At 48.7% G+C, this 22772-nt stretch overlaps 1 protein-coding gene across 1 annotated transcript in view; it reads right to left on the minus strand.

Moving 5' to 3' along the window:
- The window catches only part of C1R (complement C1r), a 188524-nt gene that overhangs the window by 143038 nt on the left and 22714 nt on the right, over positions 1 to 22772 (minus strand). The window contains exon 2 of the mRNA XM_069650606.1: positions 235 to 457. Coding sequence (XP_069506707.1) covers positions 235 to 457 — 223 coding nt within the window. The remainder of the gene's footprint in view (positions 1 to 234; positions 458 to 22772) is intronic.

Here is a 22772-nt window from a genome sequence, read left to right on the forward strand (position 1 = left end):
CTGGAAGTAGAGGTGCAGTGATCTACATGGGGGGAGGTATCTGGAGTAGAAATATAGTGTGGGTCTTGGGAGGCCCCTGATGAGAGACTAGTAGCCGTGCATTGGTTGGTTGGTCTTGGAAGCACATAACTGCTGATTTTGGAATGTCTTGATAAGAGTTTGGCCTTGGAGTCCCTCCTACTCATCAGTTGTGGTGACCCCAGTGGCTGATGCCATCCTGCCAAGAATGCTTACCTTCACATAGTCATAGTTGCAGGATTCCGATGGCTCCAGGTCGAACAGCCTGAAAGTGAGCTTTACCGAGAAGCCCTTGGGCACGGCAATGTCCCACACACTCACGTTGTTGTTGGGGTACGGGCTAGGGTACTTGGGTGATGAGATCTCTCCGAAAAGTGGCCTGTGTATCGCAGCTGATCCAGCCAGTCCAAGGAAACAACACCAAAAGATGATCCCCCACCTGGGAACATAGAAAAGGGGAGACACAGGTTATTGGGGCCCAATCACCTCTGAGAATGGACCCCATCTTCAGATCGGTGTTCTGGTATTCAGTAAACATTATTTTGCCTGCATTATTTTGTTGAATATTTATTTTTTTAAGTTTTTGCTGTTCAACTGGAGGGTCCCATTCGCCCCTTCCTCCTTCCCCCTTAGATCATACACTGGCCCTTTTCCATAGTAGTTTTTTGGCTACACATATTGAACACAAATTTGGGCCTCAGTATAAGTTTGGTGGTATCTGGCCTTTAAATCCGCTCAGACACCACCAAACGGTATTACCATTACCACCACTTGGTCCGGCGCTATTACTGCCGGATTACAAGTGTCAGAAGGTGGTGTTAGTCCCCATTAAATGGAATCTAAAGGACTTCATGGGGTATTTTTGGCAGAATTACCGAAATTTGGCAGAAAGTTGGTGGATTTACCTACAGCTCATAGCTGGTGGTGAATACTCCACCTTTCAAAGTTATACTTGGCTGGTGCAGTAATATAGTGGTATACAATAATACCGCTGCATTTGACCCACCCGCCCAACTTGCAATGAGACCCAAGCAGTACAAAGCTTACCCAAACAAGTTGCAGCAATGAGAAGAACTGCACCCCTATGTCACACTGGCTGCACATCCTGGCGTAAGAGGTGGTACTGGAGCCAGCAGTGTGCCTCTGTCTAATCTAGTCAGTTTGCAGACTCAAGGACAAGCTAGTCCTTTCTCATGTCTGCAAAGATAAGGGGCCGCATTACGACCTCGGGGGTAGCCATGACGCTATTGGCGGCATGGCTGCCGCCGAAATCGCGTCCGGGTCCTCAAAATGAGGAATTACCGGGCCATTCCGAGTTCGGAAGGCCCGGTAATTCCTCCCTCCAAGGATCCGGACCCGGTCCTTCCCCATTCCCATTTTAGCCCCCATAGGGCTGAATGAGAATGGGAGAGGGAGCAAACAACGGGCCATTACGAGTTGGCCCGTTGTTTGCTCCCTCTTCCCCTCGCGGGACCCGGTAAGCACGCCTGGTTTGACCAGGCGTTACTTCCTGGGTCCCGCGAGGGGACCTCGTAATGAGGCGGTACGGGGTAAACGGCGCCGGCACCTTTTACGGCGCCGTTTACCCCGTACCGCCAGGGTCGTAATGAGGCCCAAGGTGCTCCCTCGTGTTTCACCGACACATTCACTTCTCTGTGCACTCTCTTACTGAGCAGTTCTGTAAGGGGAGATCAGAGTATGCCCCAAGACTAAGGGCTTCTGCATTGAGGAAGCTCCTCGTCTCCCTTGCCCAAGTGAGGAGGAAGCTCCCCATACAATGCCAGGCTTTTGTTGGAATTCAGGGGTCTGCAACCTTTGGGTCGCCAGATGTTTTGAACTACGAATCCCACGATCCCTCACCACTGACTATGCTGGATAATCCTGCTGGGATTTGTAGTCCTAAGTATCTGGCGCCTCAAAGGTTGCAGACCCTTGATTGCATGGCTTCCAGCCACTAAAGGGTGCCATTCAATAGGGAGACAACTGTGAACTAGCCTCGCTAGTGCTCCCAGCAAAGTGTGGGTGCCAGAGAGTTGGAGTAGTGCTGGACAGTTTACTGGCAAGATGACGGACAGGTAATGGCCTGAAATCAGTTTATGAATAAAGGTGCTTGATCCAGAAAAAGGCCCAGAGGTAGGTGAGGGTACTGCATGTTATGATCCCAGCGATAGAGCTGGGAGTCCACAAGCTTCCCAAGCATCCCTCCTTATGCTGTGTTCTTAGGGGGTGAGGGTCCAGAAACCCACACAGCATTCCCTCTCGACCACCTTTGCTTACTCAGATCGATCAAAGGGTGGGTCTGCAGCTTCTTAAAGCCAGGACGTCATTTCAGAAAATTGCCAGGGGTGGCAGAAGTGACATCACATGACCCTTCACCTCTGATGACATCACAGGAAGGGATGTCATTTGACCTCACACCGAAGTGATATCGTGGGACGCGGTGGAATGTGACCTTTCACCCCTTGACAAAACAGGAAGTGACATCACATAGCATTATTCCTAACTACACTACGAGGAATATGGTTACGATATCACTATAATGTTATATACATTTCATACAAGAATGGATCACCATATGTATCGTTAATATGAGTTTGTATGGGCCCATATTACTATAAATGCAAGCAGACGTCCATGGCCAAATGATAATGATGTGTTATATAGCACTTACGTGTAAGCGCTTTATATAGAAAAATATATACATACAATATCGCCCACCCTCTGTTGCTACGCATTTATTGACCTCAGAGGGATGAAAGGCAGAGTTGAGGTGTTTAAGAACAGACTAATTCAGTGACTCACCTCCTGAAGTGTGCCTGAAATAAAACTTTAATGAGTCTAGCAATTATTGTATAGAATTCCAGAAAGACACATCATTTGGTATTCCTATTCTTTCTTATTTAGGGTCACTGCTGAAAGTGTTACTTGTGGAACCCCTGTTCATTTTATTTTAAGAAGCCTGAACAAGAAAGCTAGACACTCCAGAAGCAAAGAGCCAAATGGTACTGGCCACAGCCCAGGAGGTTGCATTATAAAAAAAGAAAGAAAAAAAAGAGACCTTGTTTTTTCCCATTTTTTTTAGGTTTTAGGGGTAGCAAGGGAGACCACAGGGGTAGCAAGGGAGACCTCAGCAGTCGCAGTAGCGACCCCTGCCGACCGCTAAATGATGTCCCTGAAGCCACTGCTTTAAAATGAATTTGGCTCCATTCATTCTGGCAATTAGAGGGTCCATTGGCCCTCTTAACCCTTTCAGAGGATCTCATGGAGGTCTGTATCTACTCATAGGTTCGCCACAGGTGTCTAGCAATCGGTTTACACCTGTTTCTAAGGAGCTTGAGGAGAAAATGTTCTGTTGCAGCGATACTGATCACTGTGTAGTAGGAGACGATGTTCAAAGCAGACGTTGTGCATGCTGCTGGTCTGGCCCAATGTAGTAGGAGGAAGGAAGGAAAAAATTGATTGAGCGCCCAATAATGTCTGATGAGTGCAATGGGTTGCAGTGCGGTGGAGAGGCAGATTAGCATGTCTGTTGAGTGCAATGGGTCGCAGCGCAGTGGAGAGGTAGATTAGCATGTCTGATGAGTGCAATGGGTCGCAGCATGGTGGAGGGATAGATTAGCATGTCTGATGAGTGCAATGGGTTGTAGCGCGGTGGAGAGGCAGATTAGCATGTCTGTTGAGTGCGATGGGTCGCAGCGCAGTGGAGAGGTAGATTAGCATGTCTGATGAGTGCAATGGGTCGCAGCACAGTGGAGAGGTAGATTAGCATGTCTGATGAGTGCAATGGGTCGCAGCGCGGTGGAGAGGCAGATTAGCATGTCTGATGAGTGCAATGGGTCGCAGCGCGGTGGAGAGGCAGATTAGCACCAGTCACATTTCACAGGGTAATGACAGCAACGCTAAGTGAGGAGAGATCTGGCTTCGATTTGATGCAACACCATGATGAATGTATCAAACTCTCTGGCATCCATGGATCGAGTTGTATGTTTTTGTGTATATACTTGGGCAATTCATTAACTGAGACTGCGCATAAAGTGATAAACACTCTGATGCAGAGTTGTATTTTGGTATCTCTGTGGTGTAGGCTTGTATGCACGTATGCACTTTTCCACTGTTTGATTTATGGGGTTGAACTGGATATCCCAGCCCCTTTGATGAATAGCAATTACCCTTGAGAGGGAGGGGGATGCAGATTTTATTCATATTTCTCTTTGTTCAGCTGAGCGTGGGAGAGTGGTCGCCGGTAGCCCTGAGGGAACTGCAGGCCAAGCAAGCCCTGCCTGGCCCTAGCGGGCCTCCGTGAGTTGAATTGTGTTTGTAACTGAATATTTTGCATCTGCGCTCTGAGCGCGTTGTTGTGCCTGCTCTCCCCTCCCACTTCCTGGTCCTCCTCTCCCTCCCGCCTCCCTGCCCACCCACCACCCCCCCTCTGATTGGCTGTCTGGCTGCCTCCCTTCTGGGCTACTCGACGCCCACTCCCCCTGCTCGCTTCTTTGTTCAGCTGAGCGTGGGAGAGCGGTCGCCGGTAGCCCTGAGGGAACTGCAGGCCAAGGAAGCCCTGCCTGGCCCTAGCGGGCCTCCGTGAGTTGAATTGTGTTTGTAACTGAATATTTTGCATCCGCGCTCTGAGCGCGTTGTTGTGCTTGCTCTCCCCTCCCACTTCCTGGTCCTCCTCTCCCTCCCGCCTCCCTGCCTGCCCACCCCCCCTCTGATTGGCTGTCTGGCTGCCTCCCTTTTGGGCTACTCAACGCTCACTGCCCCTGCTCGCTTCTTTGTTCAGCTGAGCGTGGGAGAGTGGTCGCCGGTAGCCCTGAGGGAACTGCAGGCCAAGGAAGCCCTGCCTGGCCCTAGCGGGCCTCCATGAGTTATGTGTTTGTAACTGAATATTTTGCATCCGCGCTCTGAGCGCGTTGTTGTGCCTGCTCTCCCCTCCCACTTCCTGGTCCTCCTCTCCCTCCACCCTCCCTGCCTACCCACCCCTCCTCTGATTGGCTGTCTGGCTGCCTCCCTTCTGGGCTACCCGACGCCCGCTCCCCCTGCTCGCTTCTTTGTTCAGCTTAGCGTGGGAGAGCGGTCGCCGGTAGCCCTGAGGGAACTGCAGGCCAAGGAAGCCCTGCCTGGCCCTAGTGGGCCTCCATGAGTTGAATTGTGTTTGTAACTGAATATTTTGCATCCGCGCTCTGAGCGGGTTGTTGTCCCTGCTCTCCCCTCCCACTTCCTGGTCCTCCTCTCCCTCCCCGCTCCCTGCCTGCCCATCCCCCCCTCTAATTGGCTGTCTGGCTGCCTCCCTTCTGGGCTACTCGACGCCCGCTCCCCCTGCTCGCTTCCTTGTTCAGCTGAGCGTGGGAGAGCGGTCGCCGGTAGCCCTGAGGGAACTGCAGGCCAAGGAAGCCCTGTCTGGCCCTAGCGGGCCTCCGTGAGTTGAATTGTGTTTGTAACTGAATATTTTGCATCCGCGCTCTGAGTGCGTTGTTGTGCCTGCTCTCCCCTCCCACTTCCTGGTCCTCCTCTCCCTCCCGCCTCCCTGCCTGCCCCCCCCTTCTGATTGGCTGTCTGGCTGCCTCCCTTCTGGGCTACTCGACGCCCGCTCCCTCTGCTCGCTTCTTTGTTCAGCTGAGCGTGGGAGAGCGGTCGCCGGTAGCCCTGAGGGAACTGCAGGCCAAGCAAGCCCTGCCTGGCTCTAGCGGGCCTCCGTGAATTGAATTGTGTTTGTAACTGAATATTTTGCATCCGCGCTCTGAGCGTGTTGTTGTGCCTGCTCTCCCCTCCCACTTCCTGGTCCTCCTCTCCCTCCCGCCACCCTGCCCGGCCACACCCCCCCTCCCCTTCCTCTCCTCCCTCTTCCTATAACCACCCCCCCTCCTGGGCAGCCCTCTGCCCGGCAGCCCCCTGCGGCTAAGGGCCCCAAGGCCAAGGGCGACTCCTAAAGTTGCGGCTCCCTGTGCGTCTGCAGGTGTCCGCAGGGGACGCAAGGCGCAAGTTCAATTTGTCATCTCCACCTTCTCCCGGCCCACCCCACCTACACCTGGCCACTGCATTCGCATGGTGTCTTCACCTCACTATGTTCCACAGTTGTGGTAAACTAGGGTTTTTTTTTTTCTCCCCTCGCAGGATTCTCAAACTTAGGTGGCCTCTCCACTGTGTACCTAATACGCATTACTGTTGTTGTTCTGAAATGTGGTAAACTAGGGTTTTTTCTCCCCTCGCAGGATTCTCAAACTTAGGTGGCCTCTCCACTGTGTACCTAATACGCATTACTGTTGGTGTTCTGAAATGTGGTAAACTAGGGTTTTTTCTCCCCACGCAGGATTCTCAAACTTAGGTGGCCTCCCCACTGTGTACCTAATATGCATTACTGTTGTTCTGAAATGTGGTAAACTAAGGTTTTTTTCTCCCCTCGCAGGATTCTCAAACTTAGGTGGCCTCTCCACTGTGTACCTAATACGCATTACTGTTGGTGTTCTGAAATGTGGTAAACTAGGGTTTTTTCTCCCCTCACAGGATTCTCAAACTTAGGTGGCCTCTCCACTGTGTACCTAATATGCATTACTGTTGTTGTTCTGAAATGTGGTAAACTAGGGTTTTTTCTCCCCTCGCAGGATTCTCAAACTTAGGTGGCCTCCCGACTGTGTACCTAATATGCATTACTGTTGTTCTGAAATGTGGTAAACTAAGGTTTTTTTCTCCCCTCGCAGGATTCTCAAACTTAGGTGGCCTCTCCACTGTGTACCTAATACGCATTACTGTTGTTGTTCTGAAATGTGGTAAACCTGTGCTTGCCGCTCTCTTCCTGTCTGCGTGCTCTCGCATCGTCTGTCTTCCCCCCCCCACTCCCTCCTACTCCATGGTGCTCTCTATCTCGCCTATCTTCTATAACTGCTTCTCAATTGACTATCCTGCTCTCCTCACTAAATCTGGTAGGAAAAAGTTTAAAAAGGACCTCCTGGTCTCCAACCCAGGCCTCCCTATCGCTGACACCTACACTAGTGCCTGCTCTAAGGAAACTCTCACTGACATCCTCTTTTCCGTGCCTTCGCCTGACTGTGCTCTCTCCTTTTTCCTCTTCTCCCATTAATGGTGGCACCCATTGGGATGTCCTCTTGGCCCCCTTCCGCTCCTCTAAGGCCATCATTAATGTCTACGCTAATGGGACCGTCTTGGTCCAAGGCCCTCAGGCCAACCTTCACCTGTTTGATAGACGCTTCCCTCGCCTCATCAACTTCCTTTCCTCTCCTGCTGTCCCCCTCCTCTGTCCTCGGCTACCTTGCCTCTACCCTCCCTCCCTGCCCCCTCTCGTGCTCCTTCTTCACCTCCTTCTGCTACACCTCCGCAGGGCGTACCTCTGATCTGCACCCCTCCACGGACGTCCTTCAAGGATAGCAACCTTCTCCACATTGCCACTCTTAACTCTCGTTCTGCCATCAAGCATTCCTCTAATATCTGTCGCCTTCTTGGGGAACTGGACCTTGACGTCCTCGGTCTCACTGAGACATGGTTCACAGCTAGCTCTGTCACCAGCTTTGACACACTCCTACCTGACAGTTACAAGATCCTCTCCGTGCCCAGGCCCAACTGTGCAGGGGGGGTGTTGCCCTTATCTTCCCTGAGTGGATTCCTGCCACTGTCACTCCTACGTAGACCTACTCCTCTTTTGAATGTCTTGTCTGCCGAATCTCTCTCTCTCCTAGCCATTCCCTTACCGTGGCTACTATCTATCGGCCACCTGGTCAAATTTCCTCCTTCCTCTCTGAGTGGGCTGACCTCTCCTCCTCACTCTTGTCCTCTAGCACTGTACTCCTCTTTCTTGGTGACTTCAACATCCACCTGGATGCCTCTTGTCCCCGCACTGGACTCTTTCGTGACCTCTGCGACTCTCTCTCACTCTCTATTCTCCCGTCTGGGCTTACTCATTCTGCAGGGCACACTCTTGATGCTCTGATCTCTTCTGACCTTCCCCTCTCTGTCCCTCTCTCCACTCCTCTCTCCTGGAGTGATCACTTTCTCCCATCCTCCCATCCCACCCTCCCTACCCCGCAGGCAAGGCCACCCTCATCATTGCCACCCACCTTCTCGGTCATCCGACCCATGAAGCGTGTGTCAGTTGAGGCTTTCGCTGCCACCTTCTCGCCCCCCCCCTTTGGCTGACTCCCACCCTGACACAGCCCTCTCCTTGCTCCACTCTATATATATCTGATATTCATGATATCCTTGCCCCTGTCATGAGAATCCGCCTGAAGCCCAAAGCCAAATGTAACTCCTGGTATGACTCTGATTTCGTCACCCTAAAACGCAAGTGCAGGGTGGCAGAGAGGAAATGGCGTGCTTCATGTTCATCCTCTGACAAGCTGGCCTGCCGCCTGTTCCAAAGGCAATACCGTCTCTCCGTTTTCACCAAGAAGAGAGCCCTTATCCAAGCCCGCATCTCTGCAGCATCTAACAACTCGGCTGAACTCTTTAAAATCTGCAAGGAGCTTGCCAACCCTGCTGCAGTCTCTACCTCTCCTGTCCCCTCCCAGGCCCTCTGCACTGCACTGGCCTCTCACTTCATCTCTAAAACTCAGGACATCCTGTCCTCACTCTCCTCCTATCACCTCCCTCCCTCTCTTCCTGGCTTTTCCTCTGGCCCTTCTGCAGCCACGCCTCCTCCCTCCTTCTCTGCCTTTCCCCTTTTTTCTGCTGACGAGGTTTCCAGACAAGTCCGATCTATGAAAGTCTCGTCTAAACAGGTTCACCCCTGTTCCTCCAAAACTATCAAGGACCACATCAACTCCCCGGCTCCTGCCCTGGCTGACTTTTGCAACCACTCCTTCGCCTCTGGAGTCTTCCCATCCCCCCTCAAGCACTCCCTTGTGCACCCTCTTCTTAAGAAACCCTCTTCCGACCCCTCCTGCCCGGCTAACTATCGCCCAATCTCCATCACTCCCTTCCTGGGCAAGCTCCTGGAGAAACTGGCCATCTCCCAGCTTAACCTCCATGCTGAATCTGTTGGTAGTCTTCATGACCATCAATCTGGCTTCAGAGCGGCCAGAAGCACGGAAACTGCTCTCCTGAACATCCGTGATGACCTGCTCTTGAACCTCGACTCTAACACTCCGTGTGTTCTCATTCTGCTCGATCTCTCTTCTGCCTTTGACACTGTCAACCATGACATCCTGCTCAACCGTCTCCCTGATGACCTGGGTATCACTGGTCAGGCTCTGGCGTGGCTGACCGCTTTCCTTTCCAATCCACCATCCCAGGTCCAACTTGGGTCCTTCCTCTCTGACATCTTTTTCTCCACCTGTGGTGTTCCCCAGGGATCTAATCTCTCTCCCTGGCTGTTCAACCAGTATCTGGCACTCCTTGCCCACCGCATCGCCGCCCTCTGCCCCAACTTTCAGTGCTATGCGGACGATACCCAGCTCATTTTCAGCCTACCCTCTGCCTCCTCCTCTCCTTCCCTCATCTCTGACTGTCTGTCTGCTATCCAGGAATGGTGTGCCGCCAATGACCTCTGCCTTAATGCCAGTAAGACTGATATTCTACTCATCAGCACACCCACACCTTCCTTCCCTGCAGCTCTCTGGCCAGCCTCTCTTGGCTCTCTTCCCGCTCCTACCTGCAAGGCAAAAAACCTCGGGGTCATCTTCGACTCCACACTCTCCTTCTCTCCTCATATATCTGAAGTCACACTACCAGCTGCACCTCCTCAGAGGTATTCTTCCCTTCCTCTCCTTCCCCCAGAAGCTCACTGTCTCCCGAGCCCTGGTTCTCTCGAAGCTGGACTACTGTAACAGCCTCTATCTTAATCTGTCTGCCTCCACTCTCCGCCCTCTGTAACTCATCCAGAACAGAACTGTGAGACTTGTCCTTGGCCTCAAGCCCAGGGACCGTATCTCTCCAGGACTGAAATCTCTACACTGGCTCTCAGTGGCTGCGAGGATTCAGTTCAAAACCCTTGCATTGTCCACAAGGCCTTCTGGGGCATGGGCCTAAATACCTTCAACTCTCTCTTCCTAAATATCTTCCTTCCCGAGCCCTTCGCTCATCCGTCTCCAACTCCCTCTGGGTCAGCCGCTTCTCGAAGCAACGAGCTGGGGGTAGATCTCTCTCCACGGCAGGGGCCTCCCTCTGGAACAGCCTTCCTGCCTCCCTGAAACTTGAGGAGAACCATCTCCGGTTCCGGAAGCACCTCAAAACCTTCCTCTTTGCTTATGCTTTCTCTCTCCCTCTCCCGTGCTAAATTCTTCACTGAAACTGCACTGAATCTGCTACTGGGCCACTCTCACCAACCTCGGTCCTGGGCCCAGCCACTCTCCACTTGCACAGCCTCCCTGGCAACCCCTGCACTGCGGGACTGTCTCTGTATCCCTACAGCCCCCCTTCCCAGCACTTGTCTGCACTTACCTTGCACTTGCCACCAGCTGGCCCTATTTATTTATTTTTTACTCTACTTACTTTGTACTGCACTTCCCCCCTCCCCTTCCCCTTGCACTTTTCCCTTCCCCCTACCCCTGCCCTTGCGCCGTCTGAATGACACCTGGCCTAGTAGGATCGTTGTCTGTCTTCCCCTTGTTCCCCCCTCCCTGCCTCGTCGCGCCTTGAAACACTTGTGCATAGGTGCGTTACAAATGCCATATCATATCATATCATATCATACATCAGTAATCTAAACAACTCGGGTAGTTTGCAAACGGAAATCTGTTTTAATGTCAATTATCTAAAACAGGGTGTGCAACGAACATCAGCACTCACTCGATCCTCTTACTCAACGAATCTTGCAAAAAACGAAGGTTATATTAAGCAAAATCGTCATCAGTGACGTGTTGACCTGCGTCATTACCAACGTCATCCTCCGTGGCAAACTACAAAAACCTATTGAGGGAAGTGATAGGCTCTAAGTGAATATCTAAGTATAAGTTCCATATCAGTATAGAACAGTAAAGGAAAGTGATAGGATACTTAACATCAGGTGGGGCAACTAAGCCCTCCCCTTAAAATGGCCACTATGAACATCACTAAATGCAGGACGTCCCATTGGCTACACAAACTATAGGACCCTTAATTGTGCTGTCCTCTACAATTGGCTGGCTTCTAACCCCTGTCAGTACTTTTTCACCTACTTCTAGCAGCATGCAGGCTGAACATCCAGGTGCTGGTGAGCCTGCCTTAACACTAGCTTCCCACCAATGAATGTATCAATCCATCATCGTCTCAATGGTCCAGTGTCAATTAGTGCTTTGAAGCTTGGCCTTGGGTTTGTACTGTGCTCTGAGAAATTATAAGGAGTGTGGGCACAGCCTGCCCTCGTGGATAGGTGTGACCACCTTGTTCTTAAAAACTTCATTCTTCCATGTGAATGGAGAATATGAAATGGAGCTTTTTAGTGTATTAAAATACTATTTTATAATAGTCCTCCTAGGTCTTTTGTTTTGATCAAGCCTTCTGAAGAGGAGTTTCTGTTCTTTCACACGAATTGTATCCAATGTCAGTTCACTCCAGTTCGATAAGACCTTGGCTTCTTTGGCTTATCCAACTCCTTCTGGTGAGATTCATTTTGTAAGTTAATTTGCTTTGTAACTGCAGCACACTGAAATGAGGCCCTCTTGCTAATGTGCAGCACTGCTTATAATGCGTAGTGGAAACATCCATCCTTTACTCGTCCACATGCATATATATATATATATATTGGCTCTTTTCACTATAATGCTAGCCTCAAGATTACTTTGTCTGCTTGCGTTTCTCTTGCATCTGTACACGTTTAAACTAACTTAATATCTTCATCTGTTTCTATTCATAAGCTTCTTCACCTTGATCCCAAGATGTCACTTATCCTTGATACTTTCTTGAGGCTTTATAGAATATCTGCATTCTCTGGTTTCTGCATCTCTTCTACAGATGTCAGTTTGATTCTGTGTGACGTCACCATTCATCTTTGCCATTTATCTGCTCTGCTGCTTCAGGAATCTCATTCAAACGGCCATCATACTTTCTTATGTGCAGGTACGGTTTCTCAATGGGTACCTTGCCTCCCAGATCTTCTTAGGTATTGGTATTTTCACTGGTCCATACTCTGCTCTTTGTCTGTTCAACTGCTCCGTATATGTCTCATAGTCTGGTTTCCAACAGACAGGTAATATGAGCGGGGCGGTTGGAGTAGGGGTAGTTGTCTCCTCCTCTACAGGGTCCTTGGCAATCCACTATTCTTGGCAGGTGGAGGCACATATACATTTTGGCCCACGTAAAAATAGCCTGAAACACATGACCATCTCCAGTGGGGTCTGTCCTGGCCCTCTGCTTCTCACCACATATGTAGCGCCAAGACACTCCCTCATGCCCCGTGGGAGCTACAATAAAGTAAAAACAGTTGCACCAGGATTGTACACAATGTGAATACACTGGAATTGTAAAAGCTGGCAACATTTGGTGGCTGCGAAACTGGTGGTATACTGGTTTAGTCAAATGAGTCTACTGTAGGATGACCAGATTTTGCAAATGAAAAACCGGGGCAGGTTAGAAAGGAAAAAAGTAGGACTAGCAACCTAGGCAAATTCAACCTCCCACTCCCCCACCACCTCTGTCATGTCCCCCTTCTATGGCCCACCCTCTCCGTGGGATCATGCATTAAAATAAATGTTTCCAGCACATCTCATATATATTAACTGCAGGGTTGTAAAATTATACGTCACTATAGCTCTGTGAGGAGATTTTGCTTTGATTGTTGTTAGAGACTTTTCTACACTTTTTTTAAAGCAGTATCAGTGGTGCAATCGGTAGATGTGTGTGGTTATGGACATAAAAGTTTGTAGGTTCGAGGCTACCCTCGTGTTTCTTACAATGTTGATGCTAGAAAACAGTTTATGTGAAAATGCCACCTTGATTAAAATTAAAAAACTCTCGGGACGGGGGACAGGGCTAATTCAGACACGGTCCTGGCAAAACTAGGACGAATGGTCACCCTAGTATTGTGGCTTTTTATTTTTTCTGTTATGGGTTTTTTGTTTTGAGTTATTGTGACCTCCTGTGAATTTCTTTTCTGGATGGAACACAAAGTCTCTGTCCACATACTCTCCAATATACAGCAACTGACGCCAGGCAGAGGCCTGGACTTGGCTTTCCTGAAAGGTTTCTAGGTCACCATCTAGTTTCCCATAGACCTCCACCCGGACCTCACATTCAGCACTTTACACTGGTAGTCCCTGACCTGCTACCCTTCCATACATGGATATGTGTCCTTGCATGTTGCAACCTGGTCATAAGTGCACAGAGAAGTCAACCTTTCGTAGGTCGCAACTCCATGACCCGCAGAGTTGTAAGGGTTTCCTCCTGAGAACACAGGCAATGGTGTCAAACTGGGGCCATACAGGGGTATACTGGTCTTGTGCCTATTGGACTAATACTGGAATTGTGCAAACTCTGGTACTAGTGGAAATAAGTAACAGCAAACTGTGAGCTTCCTAAAATTGAGTACAGTGTGTTTGCCGAACTTGGAACTATCTGGGATTGTTGTGTTGTGTTATATTATGCAGGATTTATAAAGTGAGCCTCTTTACAACGCCTCATGGCACTCAGACTTTAGGTCATGTTAGGTCATGTTATGTTCTCATGTCATGTCATATGAATATAAAAAGGAGACAGATATCATACATAAAAACCACTTGACAGTTCATAATAAACCAACATTAAACAAATATTAGACACACATGACGATACATTACAATATAATACACTCTAAACGCGTCTTAAAACATTTTCCCCACATGTTTCTGTTCTTAATTCCTCAAAATGCCTGAACATTCTTCAGGGGAATCACTAAAAAACTAGATGTCTTCAACACCATGTAGCAGGGGTCGTAGTGCATCCCACTTGAGATGCCAATGGAACCTTCAAATGATACTTCACATTTGGTGCAAACTCTCATTTCATTATCGCCTCATGCCCCCATAAATCAGGCACATATGATTCTCACACTGGCTAAAGAATAGCCCTAATTTCCTTAGGTTTCTGCAAATCCTTCGGATTAATCCAACTTCACTCGAAATAGCTAGATGAAGCGGATCTCAATTCCATTTCCATTCTGTGGCAAATCAATTGGTCACCAGGAAGGCGTATTTTCAGTCAAGGGTACATCATCACCCTCAACGGTTCACATTAGCGTTCTCAAATGCAAACAGACGCAGAGTCCTGTTCACTTCATGATCTAGCATGACATAGCATAAGATTACAGGACATGTTGGCATAGTCTTTCACCCGTCTGGTGCCTCGCAGCTCGCTGTTCTATTGCGGATGAAAAACCTCTGACCAATCTTGCCACTTTCAGTGCCCGTGAGGTTGTGTTTTCCTTGGCAGGCTTCAGAACTTGGGGTTGATCCTCAGCTATTCTATTCTGGACCTTATAATTGCACAGGTGCTTGGAGGTACTAGGACCCAGAGGTTTCTCAGCACTCCCATGACCATCAAAGAGTCAAAAGACATAGAACAGAGAATCAAGAATGCACATCCAGGTTGAGAATCAAAAAGGAAATGTGGAGAGTCAGAATCAGGAGACGGTCAACGCGTCATGATTCTCACAAGCTTTTATTTTTCTCTTTAAAGAAAGAAGACCTTTCTGAAGCCAGTGTTGCCGATCTCTACTCTATATTAAGAAAGTCAAAAGAGGCGCTCGTCAGGATGTCAAGGTTGCTAAATAGAAATGCAGTCCTCTGTCCCAACTCATGTTCTAACCTGAACGCTTTCCCTATTTCCTAACAACAGCAAAAACATAAACTAACCAAGAGAGACTTTGGGCCACTGCCCGAATGCAGGACGGCTGCAGGCCTCTGACCCTGCCCTTGTGTCTCTTCACCAGAGGCCCTTGCCTATGTGAACCGTCCCAAACATGCAGATCTTGTCTTTTTGTCTCGCTCTCAAATCAGTCTCTTTCTTCCCACTCCAGGTCTCCTCTCTTTTCAGTCACCAGCTAGGGGGTTCTCCCCCATCCTGGGGCACCACTCGTTCTCTCTGCCCCACGCTGGGGTCTCTTGGTGGTCTCTCCACATTGGGGCTAGTCTCATGCCCTCTTGCCACTCTGGGGCAGATTGGGTCTCACCTCACTTTGGTGCATCCTCTCCCCACTCTGGGTCTTCTCTGTATTCTCCCCTCTTCTGGGCTTTTCTATCTCCCTACACCCCCACTCTTGGGCTTCTCAGTGCTCTCCTTTCTCAGGGGCTCGTTTCTATTCTTCTCCCGACTCTGGGGCTTCTTGGAATTTGTTCCTCTCTGTGGCCTTTCTCAATCTTGCTGCCCTCCTCCCGTTCTGCTGGAGTGCTGCGTACCTGGTTGTATCCAGCGGTGCTCCGTGGGAGGTCTGTGTGGTTTGCCTGAGGCTCCTCTTGCATTGGAGCTGCTCGTGTGAGTTGTCCATCCGACTCCACTACAGCCGGAGCCTTCTCTCCATTTCTGGTTGCTTGATATGGAGATATTTAGGTGGTTCATTCGGGCTCCGCCTGGATCCCACGAGGTACTCTGTGCGCGTTCTGGCAGCCATGCTGCACAGCTTTGGCTATTCGCCTGAGAGGCCTCCTCTTCGTACTCCCCTAACTGCGACACCCCATTTGGAGCTCCTTCTCCCTAGTTGTCCCCCTTCGCAAATGCCACTGCAGCGCTATTGAACCCCACGGGCTGCATGGATACCTGCCTCAATGAGTCTGGCCAACAAGAAAAAGGAGAAAGATTCACTGTTTCAGGGGGTCGACTCCACTGTGGCTCGTTCCCTCTCTCTGAAAATTGTTGGGCCTAACAGGAAATGTGCGAATTCAAACATCTTGAATTCTTTAAAAACATATGAGGTGATCCTTCTGGAGGAAACGTGGGCATTGGAGGTGCCCCTGCTTAATGGGTTTGTGTCATATGTAGTATCAACCCAAAGGAATAGCAGGAGTAAATGCGTTGGCGGTTTGGCTATCCTGATAATGGCTTCCCTCGACTGTAGGGTGAAGGTCATTGAGACTAATTTGATTATTTTGCAAACGCTGCAATTGTCCATGAGTAGTGGGGCTGTCAGTGGTTGTGTTTACTGTCTACAACAGCCCGCATAAGGCTGACACAAATAGGTTGTTGAAGCTTAAATGCAATTGTGGGAGGAGTCTAATTCCTTCTTTGTGTTGGGGAGTGATTTTAATATGACATTGAGTGAGAGACCAACCGGTGATCTGTTTCATCCCTATGAAAGGCCTTGCTTTTGGGCGCTTTAAGAGACCCATGTCGTTCCAAGAGCGAGATTACCCAGACCAGAGCAACATATTGTGCGGCCTTAGGAAAGAGGAACATTGAGCTGGACAAGGAAGCCTGGGAGGCCTTAGTGGAGGCTGCTTCTGTGCAAGATTGCAAGACATTCTGGGCTTTTGTGAATGGGGGACAGTATATCAGAGTGCTGGCCGGATAACAGGCATCCACATAGAAATGCAGGCATGGGTGGGCCATTTCCCAGGTTTGTGCCGAGTGGCCAACCTCCCTTTGCCTAGTCCATATTTTTGTTGAGGATTGAGATCTAATCTAGAGGAGGTATCTTAAGCAATGAATAAGCAAGCGTGTGACCGTACTCCTGGTCCAGACGCCATACCCACTGACCTTTTTCACCACCAGGCCGATCTCTGGGCACCATATTTTAGAGTCTGATTATCCACCATCATGGAAATCTGCCATTATTTTTACCAATTTTTAAAAAGGGGGGATCCGGCCTGTCCTCTGTCATAGAGACCAATCTCATTAATTGACACCCATTTAAAATATTTGGGTGAGTGCTATTGGGGTGCCTGGAAACCTGGTTGTTACACCATTTCATTCTGTCCGACATCCAATTTGGTTTTATGCCAGGAGTGTGCACTATGCAACAGGCCTTGTGACCAACTCTGTCTTCAGTAGGGATGAGACCTTATATCTCGCTTTCATGGACCTGAGCACAGCCTTTGACAAATTTAATAGGTCTAAGTTTTGGGCCTTTCTTGAGGACATGGGGTGTCCAATGGAGATTCTAACGGTGTTGCAGGCTGTTCATTGTGGAAATAGGGCATGTGTCCATAGTGGACCAGGGGGGCAGTGTACAGCTTGTTTTGATGTCAACCTGGGGGTCCGCCAGGGCTGTGTTTTGGCCCCGGTATTGTTTACTTTGTATATTAATGGACTACATGATTTTCTGGTGGACACTCACGCTGATTTTCTGAGGGTGAGAGGCAAGGCCTTTCCAACCTTGGCTTATGCCAATGGTGCAGTTTTGATTGCTAGAACACCTCATGCCCTAAGGAAACTGATTGATGCCTATGCCACCTTTATGAACAACGTAGACTTGGAAGTTCATTCCCTGAAGTCCGATGTAATGATTTTGGTGAAAGTGAAAAAGATCTGTGAAACTGAAGACCATTGCTTGTACGGAGCGGTTTTTCCATGGGCCAAAGTATTTGAGTATGTAGGCGTTTGCTTCTCAGAGACAGCAACAGACTTAGCGCATCTTAATACACAAAAAGTAAAGATGAATCAATATCTGCGGGGGGGGCCCTGTGTCGATTTACTGCCCGCTGTTAGGGACATCCACTGGATATGATTATGAAGGTCTATGAGAGTCAGACGAAAGCCACTGTCCTGTACAGAGCTCCCCTGTGTGGCTATCTGAACATTCCTAGGTTACAGATACAGGAAAATAAATATTTGAAATGCCTATTGGGTCTCCCGGGGGCTGCTCCCAACGTTGCCATCCTTAATGAATTGGGAGCTGGCTTTTTAGAGGACCAATGGACGTTAGCTCCAATCCTCCTTTCGTTGCGTCTTTGGACTAATGAGAAGGGCGAGCCTAACACGCTTTATTATATAGAATTTGTTTTAACCAGGGTTAACTGCGACAAAATTCCTTGGCTCGCTTCCATAAGAAATTGTTTAACCGAAGTAAACCTACCTGTACTTTGTCCCCCGAGCACGTTGTTGTCTTCTTGCACCTTCAACAATACAAGTGTTTGCTTGTTATGGCGGCCACAAACGTGAGTGCAAGGACATGTTCTTATCAGGAAATAGGTCATTTGCTGTTATTAGACTGGCGGGTCAGATCCAGTCCTCTCTTATAATGAGTTCTAAAAAGGGGGAACGTTGGTTAATTACCCATTCCTGATTTGACAGCTTGTTGCTGAGATATAACATCAAAAACTGGACAGGTTTTCCCGCTTTACAAAGTTGCTCGGCATGTTGCGACCCAGTTAAAGATCTATGGCACCTGGTTCCATTTTGTCGGCCATTAAGGACATGAGAAAGTCAACCATTTTCCCTATATTAAGGCACTTTAACCTGAGACAACATCAGGCGCCATCACTTTTATTGGCTGATTCATCCTATGTTGCACGGGCCATGTTGCCTTTTTTTAACAGAGCTATATTTTGTAGAAAAGCGTTTTTAAATGCTCCATGATTGGATGTTTACATGCAGTAGTTTGTATATTCAGTCTGAAACTGATCTAAGTAATGTGTTTGGAAATTGTAATTTTATCATTTGCTGAAGTTTGTATTTGTATTTTATTGTTAAGAATCTAAATGTGTTTTTTTGTTCAATGGATGTTGCATCCGAATAAACATATTTGACTGCATAAACTTGGGATCAGAAGCCATGCTAGCCATTAAGGGCTAGGGTTAACATACCCCTTTACGCCTGTGTAACCAACACATTTGTTAGAGTCTGGGGTGGGGTGGGGCACAGTGATTTAAGTCCCTCTCTGGGGGTTTCCTGTCCCCTAATGGAGAGTCCCCTCCTGAGAAATACCACTTACCCTGACCCTAGTCCCAAAGGGGGTGGCTCCCCCTTGGGGAGAGTTGACAAACTCCCTGGAATCATCACAGAAAGTGTTTACCTTTTATCCAAAAGATAAAAGATCAAGAATTTCTCTGACGAAAAAAAATGAAGGCTGTTCCACACCTAGCACCCAAACCGGTGACAGACCTTCCAAAACTGCGGACTCGAAGAAATCTAGGAATGATCAACTTCAGTTTCCTAGCGGAGCTCAAGACTCTCGAAAGCTCACACTGAACAAAGATAAGCCGGGGCAAAGCCAGAGAATGATTTGTGAATCAGCACTAAAAGTGGGAACTCCATCCTGGCACTGACAGTAATCCAGGCAAGTTGTTTCAAAACTAGGGAAATATGATCACATTTGGGGCTCTTGGTGACTATACAAGCCGCCGAGTTTTGAAGAACTCTGTGGTTCCTCCTTCAGCAATAAGTTCAGGTTGGCCATTTCCTGTCCACCCTCTTGCACGCAAAATGCTTCAAAGGTGTTCTCAGCTCCTTCATTGAGCTTTGTGAGCACTGGTCCAGTCTCAGGGCTCCAGCTGCCTGTTATGTGCCGAATCTTGCTATTTATTTCCTGTGGTTGGGAGTGTGGGTTGTGCCACTCTAGGAGTACCAGGGATCAGCCTGTTGACCTGTTCCCTTGATGTGTCTGGGCAGGTTTCCTCTGGCAGATCCCACATTGCAGAAGGAGTGGGCACACAGGGTTACTGCGGCATCCTGAGTGGCACAGAGCGCAGTGTTTCTTGTACTCTGTTAGCTCCAGCTCACTCCATGGTTTTCTCCCCATCATTTTCTGCTACCCGCAGTGACTTGCATGTCCTTTTCTCCATACTTAACACAGCCCTGATTTGTGCTCTCCCTGTAAACTTCCATCCCAGGTGCACCATTTATAATCATGGGGCGCTCTCCAGTCTAGGTCTTCCTTGTTTTCGAAGGCAAACCAGGTCAATTACAACAGAAACAAAGCCTGTTGGCTGTTCTCATTTAAAAGTCCATTTCCATTATTCTTATTGTTCCTACACTAATGAGGGAATTGCTATGATCCTATATAAATGTCCCAGTACTTTGAATCATTGTTTTGTAAGCACAGCCTTTGGCCATTTACTTCTGTGTCCCTTAATTAATGCCCTTGTGAGCCTGAGTTTACTATCTGTTATCCGAGCTGAACTCTCACTCTTTACAGGGCCCGGTTTGCTGTCTCTGTGATAACTTGTGGCTCAGATCGATCTCTCGCTCCAGTTATTTTTAGTTTGGCTATTAGGTGGCGCTTTAGCGCCACCTCTAATCCGAAACTATTGCATTAGCGTGCAGATAAGAAGAAATGGCATATAAAGAGGGCGTGTAGGTGTTGTTTGGTTATTTGCCCACACATTGACTACCCACGGCCTCGCTAATCCCTATGGCCATTCCCACCCAGTTTCAGTCCCTCCCCGCCCAAAACACCTCATCATGGGAACTGTTACGCTCACCTGGCTCCCACAGGGGCGTCGATCGGAACATGACAGCTACGGTTTCCACCCACGTGACGCATAGTGCAGAGATGACAGACTGGACTGGCCCACCTAATCTCGTCTGCTTGACCCGAAGAAGTATTCTCCTGAAAGTGGAGAAAGGGAATTAGCCACCTGTGGATTTGAGTGATAAACCCCCCCCTCTATTCTCCCCTCTAATCACCTCCGATGTCTCTTTTTATATTCTCACCTTAGATTTTTAAAGGATGAGCTCTCCATCCTGCGTAGAATGCAGGGGCGCGTGGATAACCAGTTACTTCACTGGTCCGAAGGAATTGGAGAGTTCCAGAACAATATTGACTCTGAGGTTCCTGGCGAGGAGCCGTAAGTATATAGTTCGTAAGAGTTCAAAATGTCTGACTTTCACTCTTGTCCGATTCCTTGCAGCTTGCAGCTTGACCCTAGAGAAGATTGCCTCGTGCGGCTGGTAAAGTTCAGGTAAGAGTCTGTATTATCCAACACTGTCCGGTAAATTACACCTGTATGTAACCTGTTGCTTTCTCCCTTATTACAGGTGCGGAGTGAGAAATTATGGCGTTTTCAGGAATAATACCTCCGGCGGTAAAATCAGGTAAGTCTATTATGGTGAAAGAGATTCCCTTGGTTTGTTCTTTCGGCTCACCTGGCTGTCCCTTTTGTTCCCCTTAGATGCCGGAGTTCGGCAAAGATGAATGGAGGCTGCGCCGGCCCGTGGAGATGAAGAATGCCTGTGGCGGTAAAATCAGGTAAGTCTATTGTGTTGACTAATATTGCCTTATTATTCTCTCGGCTCACCTTGCTGTTCTTTATTCCTCTTAGGTGCCGGTGTTTGGCGAAGAAATGATGAAGACAGAGGTGGATCGTGGAGGTGCTGCAAAGGCTGGTGAGTATAGCCCAGCGCTGCAGCAGGCGATGCGACGCGCATCAAATAATGTCTTTCTTCTTATTCGAAGGGACGATGGATCCAGAATCAGGTGAGGAAATAAGTATTGTTCTTGTTCTAACCTTTTTCCTTCTTTCTCCTTTTTTTCTAGGAGCTCCAGGCTCGAGGCGGGCGTGGCAGAAGACTGGATGCTGGCTTGCAGGCACGGTGAGCGTTACGCTGCAGGATGCAGAATAACGCGAAGCGTTAGCTGCTCTTCGGGCATGGTTTAAATAGCCTTCAAAGTAGTCCCAGGTAAGAAGTTCCCAAGATCACACCCGAGTAAGAAAATAGTCCCTGAAATAAAGTAGTTCCCCCTTCAGACCTCACATTGGCTTGAATGCTGAGCAGCATGGTCTGCATGAGGTAAGTGAAAGCAAATGAGCCTGGCGCCTATGGCGCCAGGACTGACCCCTTCTATGAGCCTGGCGCCTGCAGCGCTAGGACTGTACCCAGATAGCCCCTAGCTGAGGCTAATGGGTTTTTCCCAAGTATCTGGATGCCTGCTCCCGGGACAGATCGACCTGGTCCGGATGCCCGGGGGTAGGAATCATGACAGCATTCCCCCCAAAGGCCCCTCCCAAGGTCGTTCTTCCTCTTGGCCCTGGTTTGTCTGGGAAGTCTCGATGGAATTTTCTCACCAGTCGGGGTGTATGAACGTGGTCACTAGGTTCCCAGGATCTTTCTTGTGGTCCGTAACCTTTCCAGTCAATTAAATAAAAGAACTTTGAGTTAACTATCTTAGAGTCCAGGATATTTTTTACTTCAAATTCGGGTTCCCCATCAATTAGGATAGGATCAGGTGGATTGGTTAATCTTGTCCCGGGTTGGACTGGTTTCAGGAGTGAAACATGAAAGACAGGGTGAACTTGCATGTTAGAAGGTAGTTCCAATTTAACGGCCACCTGGTTGATGATGGCCTTAATGGTGTAAGGTCCCAAATATCTACGGTTAAAAGTCCGAGTTCCTTTCAGGGGTATGTGTTTAGTAGCCAGCCAGACTTGATCCCCAATGTGGTATTGTGGAGCATCACTCCTATGTTGGTCAGCATTTCTTTTGTCTTTCTCTTTTGCCCTTTTTAAATGCTATGTTGCTTCCTTGGAGGCTTGTGTAATAGTAGAGTGCAAATGATTCACCGCAGGCATTTCTTGGTGTTGGGGCAAATCGAGTTCAGAGGTTCGAGGGTGATGCCCATACATGGTAAAAAAAGGGCTTTGTCCAGTTCCTGAGTGTACAGAATTGTTGTATGCGTATTCAGAAATTCACAAAATATCCTTCCAATTACCTTCGGTTTGGTGTAGCATGCAACGTAGGTATTGTTCAAGAGTCTGGTTAGTCCTCTCTGTTTGACCATCGGTCTGGGGATGATGACTGGTAGATAACCTCACGTCGATTTGCGCCAGTTCGCAGCATTTTTTCCAAAATTGTGAGATGAATTGACTTCCTCGGTCTGAGACCAATACTGAAGGGAATCCATGTAGTCGAACAATATTTTCAAGAAATTCCTTGGCTAAAATTGCAGCGGACGGTAATCTCTTTAAAGGAATAAAGTGGGCCAT

This window comes from Ambystoma mexicanum, chromosome 3p (genome assembly GCF_040938575.1).
Source record: "Ambystoma mexicanum isolate Mex_15411 chromosome 3p, UKY_AmexF1_1, whole genome shotgun sequence".
Lineage (NCBI taxonomy): Eukaryota > Metazoa > Chordata > Amphibia > Caudata > Ambystomatidae > Ambystoma > Ambystoma mexicanum.